This window comes from Ciconia boyciana, chromosome 8 (assembly GCF_034638445.1).
Source record: "Ciconia boyciana chromosome 8, ASM3463844v1, whole genome shotgun sequence".
NCBI classification, from domain to species: Eukaryota; Metazoa; Chordata; class Aves; order Ciconiiformes; family Ciconiidae; genus Ciconia; species Ciconia boyciana.
The window spans coordinates 40,950,407-40,964,780 of NC_132941.1; the positions used below are offsets into that span (position 1 = coordinate 40,950,407).

Here is a 14,374-nt window from a genome sequence, read left to right on the forward strand (position 1 = left end):
AAACCTTATGTGCAGATTATCAAGTGCAGTAACAATCTTGAAACAGTAAAGATGATGGTTAATTCTTATCGATGAGTTATTAGGAAGCTGCACTTGTTTAAGCAATACGTATTGTGACATAGGTTATCCAAGAGTAGTTTATGATTGGCACAACCATAAATGATTTTATATCTGGAAATTGATCTCTCATTGAAAATGCACCTCATCCTCATTAAAAGATTGCATAACACATGCATCCTCTGTTATACAGGTATTGTCTCCCCACTTCCATTCAACCTCATTCTGTTTACTCCTGTTAAAACTCCCTTTTGTGAGAAGGGTAGAGCGATGAGGTCTGACTTGTGCTGGAGATCTGTGCACAATGGCAGGCTGCGTTCACATTCCTGACTAACTGAATCATTGAACATCAAGGCATTGAATATTTTACATCTCTTCATGAAGACTCTGTTGTTTGGCATGTGAGGAGCAAGAACCAACTGGTGTCTAGTTCATTAGCAAAAGCAGGCTGGCAGCTGTTATGTTGGTATTGCAAATAGTACTTCATCTTTCTGGGAATATAGCAGAGCACTAATTCTACTTTTCTGTAGCACAGATTAACTGAAAATAACTCTAAGAATAACCCGAATGTGGTTCCCGCCCCCCCTTGTTTTTGAAGTATGAAACCAATTTGAACGCCTGTGTTCAAAACCCTGGTACTCTTCCCTGCTTCTCCTTCAAACCAATCTCTTCAACTAACATGTATTTGATTTTTATTACTGTTGGGCCTATGTTAGCAATGAAGTATCAGTGCGTGAATGGACAGAGAGTGTGTGTTCTTTGCTACTTCACTTGTATTTCATATTGCACTTAGAACAGTACTTAATCTCATGAGTTCCTTATATTTCCAGTTGAAGATGAGCAGCCGTCGACACTATCACCCAAAAAAAAGCAGCGAAACGGAGGCATGCGAAATTCACCCAACTCCTCACCCAAACTGATGAGGTAAGACTGTAAGAAACTCGTATCTTCATCTCCTTTCTTCCCTCCTTCCTCTTCTCCTCCCCCCACATCAAAAATAAGGGGAGGGGGTGGGAAAAAAAAGATTGTTAGATGCTTTCTGAAAGGCTGAAGTATTTATTCTGTCAGCTTGTCAGCAGTTAATGATAGAGCTGAAAAAAATTCTGTCATGAAAAACAGTTTGAAAAGCTGTTTGAAAAATACATAGGCTTTAAAGTCTTAGCTGTCACCCTGTCCTGTCCGTGTGTAGTTCTTAAACAGCAGTGGCACTAATGATAGCACTAACCAATCAGGGGAACTCATGTGGTTAGTTTGCCTCAGGCAATTCTCTTTTTGTTGGATTCCCTCTGAGTACTGTTTTCTGTACTTAAGGCCATATGTGAGATGTATCATCACAATCAAAAATGAACCTGAATATTACCTTCCTTTTATCCTGTCGATTGAAATCAAATTTCTGTTAATTGATTTAGACTGATAAAAAAGTCTAATAATCTATGTACTTGCCAAAGCAAAGTTCAAAACTAATGCAGTTTTACTCAGGCTAAAAGCACATTAATTATGAAATACAGGGATTTTTAAGAGGGTAGTATATACTCTAAAAGTGGGTGATGAAAACATCATCTTGTTAGTGATATTTTTCCCCTCTTGCTATGTGTACATTATTTTACACCGGTACACCTTTGTATAACTATGTAGTTTCCTTCCATAGGACAAATTACCTCTAAGATATTTGTTAAAACTAAAACTGCAACACGAAATTGGAATCTATTAAAATAATATGGCATTTGCTTTCTGTCTCACTGTGCTTCATCTTTTGCCTGCTCAAGTCAGTCAGAACAGGATCAGATAGCGGATGTGGAGTTTTCTACAAAGAAGCTGTTCCTGCTCTGGTTTTGCATATGTAAAGTAGCCAGGCTGGAACCTCAGTCCATAACCGTATCCAGAACTAAATACCATAGCAGAAATTTTCCACTGCATATATATATATATATATATATAAAAAAATGTAAACTTATTTACATGTATAAACAGACACATTCATCCAGTTTCAGTGTATGTGTAATAGTAACTGCTGTGCAGCCACAGAGGTTAAGTGAAAAAAATTAATATGAACATATAGTTCTTTCTATATATAAAATCATTCATGACTTTTATTGTTGACAATGATTTTGTTCTTTTAACAATTCTGAATACAGCTAGGTAATATTCCTCTTTGTATTTCAGTCAGTAGACTGGATATTTTCTTTTGCCAGTTACAGAAGCACACATATTTGTTTATTGTTACTGCAATACAGGGCATATTCAAGGACGTAACTTCTACAAGTCGTCTTCATCTCTGTTTAGACTACAGAACCAAAAGTGAGATTGATTCACAGGAGAAAATGCACCCAGCTGTGGCTTTTTTTCCCTATTGACCATCTATTTCTGTTAAATGTATCATTAAAAGTTCTCTGCCTTCCTGTTAGCTCAGCCTTGCCCATATGACACTGATTTACATGCTTGTTTACAGTTTATGAGGAAGAATAAAATGAACATACTGGCAAGCTTCTCATTTTTATGGTGCCAGTTGTCATGCTAGCATCATTTTCAATTTACTTACCTTTGGACAGTCTTCTTATCTGGTACTAACAGTTTTAACCACTTAAAGTTTTAAACATGTGGGAGATTCGCCCCCCCCAATCCTAATTTTGGGGAAGTAGAAATAAAAAGAAAGAGAGGGGGAGAGAGAGAGAGAGCTGAAACGTTTGGAGCTGAGCACACTGTCCCTGTTTGCTATGTAAAGTATGCCTCATTTCTTTGATCTTGAGTAATAATAATTCTGGGGAGTTATACTGTTTTCATATGCTTCAAAGCTGTGTCAAAGTTTTGCTGCTTAAGGGTACTTCTTTATTCTATTGGCTCTTGGGTACTGAGATGACAGGTCCTCTGTACTAGGTGCAGGCTTTTTCAAGTCATAGCCTTCAGCAAAACATCAAATTACCAAATACAGGGTAACATACTTCTACACAAATGCCTTTCCTGTAGATATATTATACCATATATATTAAATACTTTAGTGTTACACGGTACATTTTATGTGCAATAGAAAGTGATGGTTTGAGGTAGCCTTAGGGGTACTTTTTTCCACAAGCAGAAAAAGCTAGTGTATACCGTATCAAGTATGGTTTTTACAGGACTTTCTGCCCGAAGGCCTTTGTAAATAAGTAATGATCAACAGATTGGCTGTGGGTTTTTGAAAAGCATGCCTGTGTCAGTTTGCATGATGGGGGAAGATTTTCAAAGTGGAGCCTGCTTTCATTGCCTGCTGAAGAGGGACTGAGGGAGAGTAGTCGTCCTGAGCCTGAGCTGTCTGCTCAGTAGCACATCGGAATTGCTAAATACAGGTCGAGCAGCGAGTGGAGAACTTGCCAGGCTTCCAAATGCAGACATTGTTTTCTTCCTCTTCTCCCATGCTGCTAAATTTATTCACCAGCCCTGTGTTGGCACCCTCAGCCTCTCCCCAGACCCAACCGTCTCTTTGTCTTACCCTTTATCTACATTGACTTAACTTTGGTTCAAGGTGCTAAATAAGAGAAAGTGGATTGAATCAGAAGAGAACTCTGTTAAGCTTTGTGTGTAATGGCCAAGCGCTCTTCTCCTTTCCAGTAAACAAAGGTGGGCTGTATTATCTGCTATTTTGTATCCTTGTAAATTACCTAAAGTGACAGGTACTTGTTTTCCTGCCCAGAAATCTTTAGTGTATGTCAGCTAAAGGTACATAAGGGGTAAATCAGCTAAAGAACTGTCATATCTGTAGCTGATATTTATCTTTGCAATATTTTTCCTAAATTTACTTTAAAAGCTCCTTTTCAAAGCCAGCTTCACCCCTGTCCAGCTTCACCCACAGAAACAGCTGGCTACTTTGCAGCCTTTTCCTCAGCTGTGGTCCTGGATCTAGAGGGGGCCTGGAGGACAAGAACTCTGGAGCATGTAAAGGAGGAATATGTGAAAGGTTCATTTATAAATTGTAATCAGAGCTGTGATTTTAGAATCACTTTCTGAGCAGCCTTACAGTTAAGATAATGTTGAAAATGCCGCGTAGATTTTAGATTTCCACGGTGGCTGGGGCAAATCAGGGAAGCGGGTATTATGCCATCAGATAAAACTTCATGGCTTCTGCTATCACTGGAGTAGACAGAGGACAGAAGCTATATCATAGGGATTCCCTGGGACGTCACGACAAGAGGTCTGACAGGTGCTTATTTAGACCTGGTCAGGAAGTGGGAATTTTTGAGATTTACTCACACATAAGTAGAAAGCTGTATTACCAAATATGATCTGGATAGATAGATTGAAGATATTTTTTCACTGTCATCTTTTTGATGTTATTGTCTCTAAATGCCAATAAATTACTAACTGAAATAAGGAGATCACAAATGGTCTAGATTCACATTTAGAAAGTCACTGTTCTAACTGAATCCTGCATTGCATCAAATGGCATGGGCAGAATCACACTGATGCAATACTGGAACAATCTAATCAATCAGAAACAAATCCTTCAAATTCCAACTATAGCTAGAAATGCAAATAAACTAGAAAAATACTCTTCATTGTCATGGTTATTTCTATCTGTTTTACCTCAACAGAAGTCTGTCCCAGTAAACCCACAAGAACATGGGTATTATTTAAAGATAACTTAAACTCCAACAGGAAAAAACGGATACTTCTGCTGTGGAGATGTGAACACAAGGAAATCCTATTACAATAAAAAGTAAAATTAAAACAGGAAGTGGAAGGGAAAGGAAGGAAAGCTGTGAGTAGCAGAGTAATCCCATATCAGGTCTCCTTCATGAGACGGAGAAGAAAAGTAGAACCATTTGATGCCTCTGGTGTCATGCAGTGATATCAAGTCACCTGTTCATCATCTCACAGTCACAGGTTTTGATGCATGTTATTGGTGAACAGCCACATTAAATATGAGGAGGCTATGTTGCCTGAATATCAAATAGCAAGGCTAGTTTTTTAAAAAAAGTGTCATTTTGGATTCCAGAATGACCAGTAAAAATGTGAAAAGCCCTGGATATGAATCAAAAAAGCCACTTAAAAGGATTGTTGCTGGGGCTCAAGTCCGCACTTAATGCTTTGGTAGCTGCTACTGCATGAGTGGAATACACTGACTTGAAGGAAATGTCAGCCCAGCTGAGTCAAACTACCTCTTAATGCAAGAACAAATAGCATATGACAGGGCCCAAGGGGCCTGAAGAGCAAACAAATAGTTTGTCCCTGTCCACTCTGAATGTAGTGGTGTAGTTGACATAGGCCTCTAGACAAGTAGCATACTCAGCAAAGGGTCATTATCATTAGTGTCCCTGATCACATAAGAATCAGAGGCATCAGAGGATGCTGGGTTTTCAGTGTGTTGCCAAGGAGAATTTCATAAGCCTGAGGATTTTTCTTGATCAAGGATCTAAAATAATCCCCAACCAAGCCATAAAACTTGCTCAAAGACTGTCAAGACCCCGCTAAGTGACACGGAAAAAAGTGAGCTTTTTGGCATACGTTTCCGGAAACCTAATGAGATTATTTATCTGAAGTTGAGGGGGAAACCTGCTGTCTTTTTTCCTGAAGTTGGATACGATATTCTAAGTATATGAACAATGGCTGTGCACATTTATCTCCTCATCTAACCACCTAGCTACATACACTCAAACGTACACACACGTTCCTTCTAGTGCCACTCAGGATGAATTTGTATTGCCCCCGCCATTGTAGTGCTGCCCTTCCATGAGCTGAAACTGTGAGCTTTCTCATAGGAACCAAAAACAGTGATGGGAGGTCTAGAGGGGAGCATTTCTCAAGCAAAAACTGGTAAAATAAGTTCAATGTGATCATTTTCCATGACTCCCCTAAACCAGGCATGAAGGTAAGGTTTGAAGAGGTGAAAGCTCACTGATTAACCGTAATAATGGTTTATATTTATGTCCCTCAGCCTTGGAGATTTCCATCATGTACTCTAAAATTTATGTCCTTTGTTAAGGATTTACAAGGCTAACTTTATGCAGTGCTAATATGCAATGATAACTAAGCTGCGACACAGCAGGTATTTAATAGCACATTTCACTGCCTGATTCTGTTTTACAAGTTCACTACAACCAATGTGAGCAACAGGAGTAGCTCAGTAATCACTGTGCTATCTTAGACCTGTTTCTAACAAGGTTATACAATGAAAAGGTTTGAATGATAGGGGGTAGTATATGTTAGCCCTCTGACTGTTGCTACCATTGGTAGTTGTGCTATAAACCATGGGAATAAGAACAGTATCAGATTTTTTTTGAGTACTGTGAAATCTTGCACAAGTGTTTTTGAGATGAGAGAGCAGTGTCAGGAAAGAAAAGGAGAATTTTCTGGCAGAAAAAATCAACAGGCTTTTTTGTAAAGTTCAGAGTAACAGAAGATCCACGCAGATCAAGGCAATGGAAAGGAAAAACTCTTTAGCTTTAAACTGGGTTTAAAGAAAATAATGTATTCTTATAAACTTTGACTTGCAAAAGTGGTAGCTTTTATCATAAGGTATAAAGGCTACACACTTCATTTAAGTGGCAAAAAACACTCCTATATTTTATGATGCCACTTAACTGTGGGTTTGTTTTTTTACAAATGAAAAATTATTTTTTCAGGTACATTCTCCTACCCCTCAAAGATTGCTAGTTCTACAGCTTGAGTAGATATAAATGGGAAATATTAAAACCAGAAGATACATTGGCTGTGTGTCTTGTCTCCCCCTCATTAAATTGCTCGTATAAAAGTCTAAAAGTTAACTATTTTGTTACTTTTCTATGTGAGAGGATCATACTTCAGAAGCATATTCTGAGCATGTCCTGAGGTATCAAGATACTTTAATGAACAAGATTCTTACAGTAAATAGCTATATATCAGTGTCCTTAGTAGTCTTGATAAATTAACGTGAACTCTGCAGTAAGGCTTCTGAGGATAAAAAAAACTTCAGTGACATCTGGGCAGAGAAAGAGGGAAGGAATGAGAATTGTTAATATTCTTAGCACTGTAATTCAGCCCATAAACTTGCACAGGGCTCTAGGTACCAACCACTGTATTAGATATATTATCCTTTGTAGGTTTAGGGGAAAAGACAGTGTGAGATTGTAGTCAATATTAGGATAGCTTCTGCATATGAGAATGAACGCGTTTAACAGTAAACTGCAGGTTTTCTTTCTCTTGTCGCATTGGGTTTCCTTCTCTAAAGCCCCATGCATCTGGGCACTGAATCCTTATAAATTTCATTGCTGATTAACCTGGGAAAGGAAAGAGCAGTAAGAGTGTCATTAGTGTAACACACATAGGCAACAAATTCTCATTACAACTTAATGCCATCCACACAGACTGCAGAGGGTCACAGGGAATGGCTAATGGTAGCCGACAAATGTTGGGTGTATTAGTCACAAAACATTTGCTGAATTCCATCAGAATGTCGTGACAACCTTCACAGCTAGTCCCAGCGAGCTGCCGGAGTCAGTGGAGTTTGCCTGTGACAAGCCGTCACTCTATCTTGGTTGAGCTTTATAGCACCAGTCAAAGCAGTCAGAGAAGATTGAAGTGACAGAGGCCCACTGAGTAAATAGTGAAACATGCAGCACATCATGAAATATTCAGCTAGGGTGTAAAAACTCTAAATGCTTTTTCAATTATTAGCACCTGCACTGGCTGCATACATCTAACACTAACAGCATGTTAATTGCCACAATTTGTTAGGGTAGTTGTAGGAGAAATTTCAAAGGCATGAGACATTCTCTAGTGTGTCTTCAGTTCCTATCTTACCTTCAGCAAACCCACTCCTTCCTCCTAAAATTAAGTATGTGTGTGCATACGCTCCCAAACGCACATCCACATCCAAAGTCAGGTAGGAAAACTCAAAATTCCTGGCCCACACACAAGGTGAGTTTCAAGACCCTGAATCTCGAGCAGTAGACTGCTAAACATCTTTTTGTGGGCAAAATCCAGATATAGTATATCTGCCTGAGAAAGGCATGACTGCAGACTTTAACAAACACAGGTTAAAGAGGACTTGTGTTGTTCCCAGGGGTGTTTTGCCATTGATTTTATATAAGGAGAATTTTATTGTAGGGCAGAATGAAAAGTAGCCAAGACATCGTTTTACTGATGTGCAAAGACTGACAGATTACAGTTTATTTTCAAACAATACCAGGGTCCCTACTGATCATATAGTATTCTCCTTCCCAGTGCTCAACATATGGAGCAGTTCCACTGCAGATCAATGAGGGTATATTGCTTTAATGCTCAAAATTGCATATGAATGACAGCAAGAGGGTTAAGACAAAGGTGACACAATCCAAGGATAAGCTAAACTATAGTCATTTAATGAGGCAGCCATTTGGCCCCGAATGGTCTTTTCAGTTCTGTCCATCCCCAGTCATTACTCAGAAGTTCCAGACTCAAAAACTCCAAGTAAATAAGTTTGCAGTAGTTATAAATGGGTGCTAGGAAAGCAGTGCTCTTTAAAATGTAATTTTGACTTCCAGGTTTGCTGGCAGTGGGATTTATGGTTTTGCTTTAGGCTGTTGTCTTCCAGGCAGGCTTTTTGGGGTTGCAGCTGTAGCATGGCGTTTAGCGTCGTTTTCAAATTTAATTGATCATAAGCGGCACTATATGCTTTTCAAAACCTTGAAAATATGATATTTTGCTCTTCATTTTAAGTTATGCATATGTAATATCTGCCATGAGAACCACAGAAGCTATTTTTAAACTGGGGTTATGGATGAGGGAAAATTAACTTTTGCGCCTTTTCTCCCATGCATGCTATGCATGCCTGTCGTTTCCTAGCTGGAATGACCAAATGCTTTGGTCATTGCAAGCCATAAAAGCCAACATCTCAATTAAAACAAACGCTATGGATTGTTATTGGTAGAAATTGGTTTTCTTCCTATAATTTGAATTTTTCAAGCAGATGACTTTACAGCCCCGGAGAACATAATAGCTGCAGCACTAATACAAGCATTTCCACAGTAACCTGCCAATGTGACTCAAGCATGGCTTGACAGGGCCATCTTCAAGGGTGAGGGGGGCAGAGAGGCTCTAGAAACATTCCGTCCATGATTTGGCTGTAAGGGCAACAACTGTAATGCTTTGTGTAATATTAATTTTAATGGGAAGAGGGTGTCTAAACCCCTTAGGCAGATTTGACAGTCTTGGCCTCTGTGTGTCTGTCTTAATTAATCTTTAGTATTTGCAAAACAGGTTTAGATCATCAGATTGACGAGAGTGTGTATGTCCAAAGTAGTAATACTATTTTATTACTGTATTACTTCATAAAATGACCTTTTTTAAAAAAAAAAGAAAAAAAAGGTCCAGAGATCAATTCAGTTTTTAAGTACATAAACTAGTGTATATTCTGACATCTGAGGACAAAGTTGGACCTTAGTAGTAAACAGTTTTCAACCTCCACAGACATCTTCAGGGATCGCTTTACTGAGAATGAAAAAACATTGATTAAAGAGAGATTAAAATAGTAGCTTAGCCCAGAAGATTTAAATTTAATAAACACACTTATATGTAAAAACCCACACACTCCGAAACACAAAGCGTGGCTAATCTTATCACGGTTTCCTTCTCAGGCAATAATATATTCTCCTAGAGTAATAGTAGTACAATAGTATCTGTTAGCATACTTTCTTGTTGTGTGACCCATCCTGTTTGCTTCTTTTAAGGCTCCACTTGCTGTACTCCAAGCAGTAAAGCAGAGGATCCAAACAGTTTATCATACTGCAAATAAGTGCCTGTATTGATTTTAAAAAAAAATATTTTTTTTTTTAAATCACGATTTGTTACCTAAAACTTCAATAGGGAGTATGTCTGATGATTCACATTCTTCGCCCCTTCCATAGCACACTTCTGTTTAAACCTAAGATAACTAGAAAATATAGTATTGAGGTAAAAGTCTATTAACTCTTTGGCACAAGCTACTTTGAATCTTCCCTTTTAGGATGCAAGGCCCTCACCCAAAAGAGAACTGTGCTAGGCTTTAAGCACACATAGGCTAAAATTTGCCTCGGACTTCAAGGCAGTTAACCATAATTTGATGTCAGATATCTGTTATCACCTCCTTTGTTATAAGATTCCTTTCAATTTGTATCATTTCTGTGACTGGGATTAGAGTATTCCTAAATATTCATTTGTGTGAAAGCTTCAGATGAAATCTCAGAGCAGAAAAGAAACACTGATTAGAAAATTTGAATGTGGCATTTTTTACAAATTGATTTATTATAGTTTCTCCGATGAAGGGAAAGGGAAAAGGAAATGCCCTTCCTATATGCATCTAATTTTTGAAAGAAAAAGGAGGTGATTTGATCAGCGAACATTGCTTTTGTTTCAGTGCTGTGCTACAAAAGGCTGGTAGAGAAACGTCTTGTGAAAGTTTAGGGGGAAAAAAAAAACCAAAACAGAAAGAAAAACTTTTCTTAGTGGAAGCTCCTGAAGATTCCTGACCTTTGGCAAAATTTCTTGTTTTGAAACACATAGCTAACACATTTCATCAGAAAAAATAGCTAGGACAAAGCACTAAATGTTGTCTGAACTTTAGTACAACCTTCAAATGGAATTGTATCCATGCTTGCAGACCTTACACACCTATGAACAGCAAGGAATGCCCTATGAACAGCATTACAGTTAGGTCTCAGCCAAAACTACCATGGCTGCAGCTCACTGATGAATGGAGTAAGAGAACGCAGAGTCTAGATTATTTTCTAGAAATCATAAAAACCCCCCAAACTCACAGCAAAACCCTTTGGTACAGCTTTTGCACCAAGAAGTCACCTCTGCTTCCCACAAAAGAGGGAGCACACTTATGCAAGGCCTTTCATTACTAAACCTGGAGTAGGGTCAGAGACTCCAGGCAGTTCCCTAGAGACTCCTCTGCTGCCAGTGGGTTGATAGTGAAATGTACTGAACTGTATCTCTGTTGAGTGAATGTAAAAAACTTCAAAAACATAGTGTTTCTTTTTCCAGATGAGTATGACTTATGCCTTTGCCGTGTAGTGCATTGCTTTTTCTTAAAGTATCAGAAGATTCTAGTTTAAATGGAACATTGTATTAATAGTTTCCTAAGTCCTTTTAAGCCACTTTCTATGGAGTTAACCCCGTTTGAGTGAAATGAGTGAGAATTTTCCACTGATTTCAATGGATATATAATCAGTGGCTATAAAATTACACAAACTAATCACCCTGATGGAATTAAAGATGATACCTTTCTTAGGCATGCGAGCATAACTGTTTTAAGCATGGTAACTTATCATACTATGTTGAGGGTAAATTAACCTATATCATACACAGTGTTCAAAGTCTGCTTTAGTAGACAATGCAGAAGAGAGGTTCTTACCGCAGTCTGCTGGCTTATACGCTTTAAAAGCAGTAAACTTTCCAGTTTTGAGAGTTCAGCCAATATGGGCATTTCTTTAACAGGCTTCAAAAGGCAAACTGCTTTTAAAATTTGGCTACCTGCCCCAGAGTACTTAGCATATTCTTACATTGCAAATATTTTCTTCTTTGAAATGTTACAATTCTGTATCAGGATATTTCAAGCATTCATGGCAAAAATCTTAAGTAAAGACTGTAGTTTTGCCAGACAAAGCTCTGTTCCCTCCTTGAATTTAAGACTTAGGGTCAGTTTACCCTGTGCCTTGTAAACATAGTCCTCTTTCTAATGCTATCACTTAGGGGTCCTCACTAGCATTTGAGAGTGTTGGAGTCACTTAGTACTTAGCTTAATGTTTGATTTTAGCATATAAGTTAAAGAACTGTATGTGTCTGTGCTTAGATGTAACTATATTGCTGGAGAGCAAGTTTATAAAAATGTCTTTTATTTGCTTCTCCTTTGAAAAGCCTTGTGCTTTAAAATCTTGCTGCAAAAACACTTAGAAGGTTATCACAGGTAGAGTTGTCCAAGAAAATGGACATTGTTGTTTGATACTAAAATCATGTATTCCAGATGTGGGCATTTGTTAGTCAGTCTGCTCTAAACTGACATACTGTTGAATCTTTAAAGGGCTTCAGTTTGGGAAAGCAAAATATGATTGGGCAAATTGCTAAAATATTTAAAGTGCAGCCTGTTAAAGCTTTTACTGCGAAGAGCATCATGTCAGAAGTTGTATGTGGTAAAAGCAAGTAATTGGCTTTCCATACTTATGCCAGTCAGTCAGCATGGGGCTCTGTTCCTATCCCTTCTACTTCATCACAGATGCTAATAGCAACTCTGATATTTATTTTGGGACTGGAAAGAAAAAACTTTTATGGATGTGGTGGTGTCAGAAAGCCCTGTTTAAAATTATATGGTTAATGGTGTAGAAAGAGTATAGAAAATCTCCAAAACTGCACCCAAAATTTAAAAAGTAACTTTTTTTTCTTTTCAGCTTTTGTTTAAAAGTGCCTGCATTGAAAGCATGTTAAAGTGTTAAATACATTTCATTTTTTTACTTTTATCCCTCTTTATACACAGCTCTTGGGATATCTTTCCATCCATAATTCATAATATTTTCCACTTATGTTGTCCTCAACTTGTTTTTCCCCAGGCATGACCCCTTGTTAATTCCTGGCAATGAGCAGATTGACAATATGGATGCCAATGTGAAAAAATATGACTCTACAGGGATGTTTCATTGGTGTCCAGCCAAGGACATTGAAAAGGTCATTTTGGTAGGTATTGATGATAAGTTGTGTTTGAAAAGAGGTTATCTGAAGCATAGAACTGATGTCTGATGGATTAATAAATTAATCTCTACTATCATTAAATCCAATGTATTGAAATCAGAAACACAGCATGGTGAAATCAAAGCTAGCATTTTGGTTAAAGAATTATGATTATATAAATCTGTATGCCAAGTCCAAACAGAGAATTTATTTTTCATAAGCTGAAATTTGCATATTGAGTTTAAATCTTTAGAGAATTAAGGTTGGAAATATTTAAATGTTTACATACCCCATTTATCTCTTTACACAAGGCAGAATGATTCTGATACAGGCAAATGTTGCTTTGCATTATCGCTTATTTATTTATGTGAATTTTGCTCTCTTAGAACTTCTCTCTCAATTTCCAACATTTCAAGATGCCCAAATAGGCCAGAGTAAGTAGTACTACTACTCTGCCTTTCTAGCATGTTGCAGTGAGCCTAGTCTATGTTTGTTTTGTTTGTTTAACTGGGGAAACCATCAAACTGACTCAAGTCATTAAAAATAATAAGAAGGCCTATCACAGTCTATTTTGCTCGGTGAAAGTTTGTGCCACTTGTGTTCATGTACTCATACCTAAGAGTAACAAGTAACTAACTCCAGATCTCATATGCAAAACTGATGATATTTGAAATGAACTCCCTGGTGGATCTTCACTTTGTCGCACTTCATAAAGCTTTTCCTGAGCCTGCTCTCTTAGATTTTCCTGCACTATGGCATGGTGTAGCCGATGATGGTGACAGCCCCAGTTTATTCAAGCAATCAGGGGTTAAAAGCTTGTCTCCACTTCTCCTCAGGGGTTTCTGTAATAACCGTGACATTGCCTGGAATTGCACTATCGGTGTTTAAACAGTCAAGCAAGTAAATTCCAAATTCTAGAGACTGAGCTGTGAGATGGAGTTTGGCTGAACAGCTTTAAAGAGTATGCATTTATATGTATTCAGCAGGCAACGAGGGGCAGCCCTGCTGTACCATACTTTGTAATAGACAGAGGTAGAAATCTGCCTTCATGCTCTACACATTTTAGCGGACGATCTTTACATGTTGTCCCACTTTGAAAAGTGTTTCTCCAAAAATGGCACTGTGGAGTGCCTCATTTATCATCTCTTGGTGATGCCATGTCAGTTTTTCCCCCTACTAGACTGAATCTGTAAGTCTGGCTAGGTTCTTTCTGCTTCATGCATCATCACCAATAAAGACACTGCCAGCAAAATGCTTCTCTACACCTTTTCAAACTCACAGTCCACAATTTATGTCTACATTCATATCCATGCAAATTTAATGCTGTCCTTAGAGACCACACAAGTACAAATTAGTACATAACTTGAAGATGATGGGATTTCTCAGGTTGTCTTCTAATTGATACTTGATGATGCCTCAATCAGAAAATAATTCATTTTTCTGCCCAAGGTCTGTTTTGGCTCTGCAAAATTCCAGCAGTGTCAGGTAGTAAGAACTTTTTCTGACATATAGTCAAATGTACATGGCTACATACAGATCAATGACTACAGAGTGACATTTTTTACATAATTTCTTTCAAGACTTGGTCTCTGTCTTGTAAAGTCTGAGTATTCCAGACCGATAGGCAGAGGCATGGGACAACTTACATGCTTCACTTGAGCATTTACTCATGTCTTCTGATGTT

At 38.1% G+C, this 14,374-nt stretch overlaps 1 protein-coding gene across 13 annotated transcripts in view; it reads left to right on the forward strand.

Annotated features, from left to right (window-relative positions):
* Nucleotides 1-14,374, forward strand: part of KCNMA1 (potassium calcium-activated channel subfamily M alpha 1) — a 526,598-nt gene that overhangs the window by 458,973 nt on the left and 53,251 nt on the right. For all 13 annotated transcript variants that reach the window (XM_072871308.1, XM_072871302.1, XM_072871307.1 and 10 more), the window contains 2 exons: nt 888-981; nt 12,573-12,696. In XM_072871308.1, coding sequence (XP_072727409.1) covers nt 888-981; nt 12,573-12,696 — 218 coding nt within the window. The remainder of the gene's footprint in view (nt 1-887; nt 982-12,572; nt 12,697-14,374) is intronic.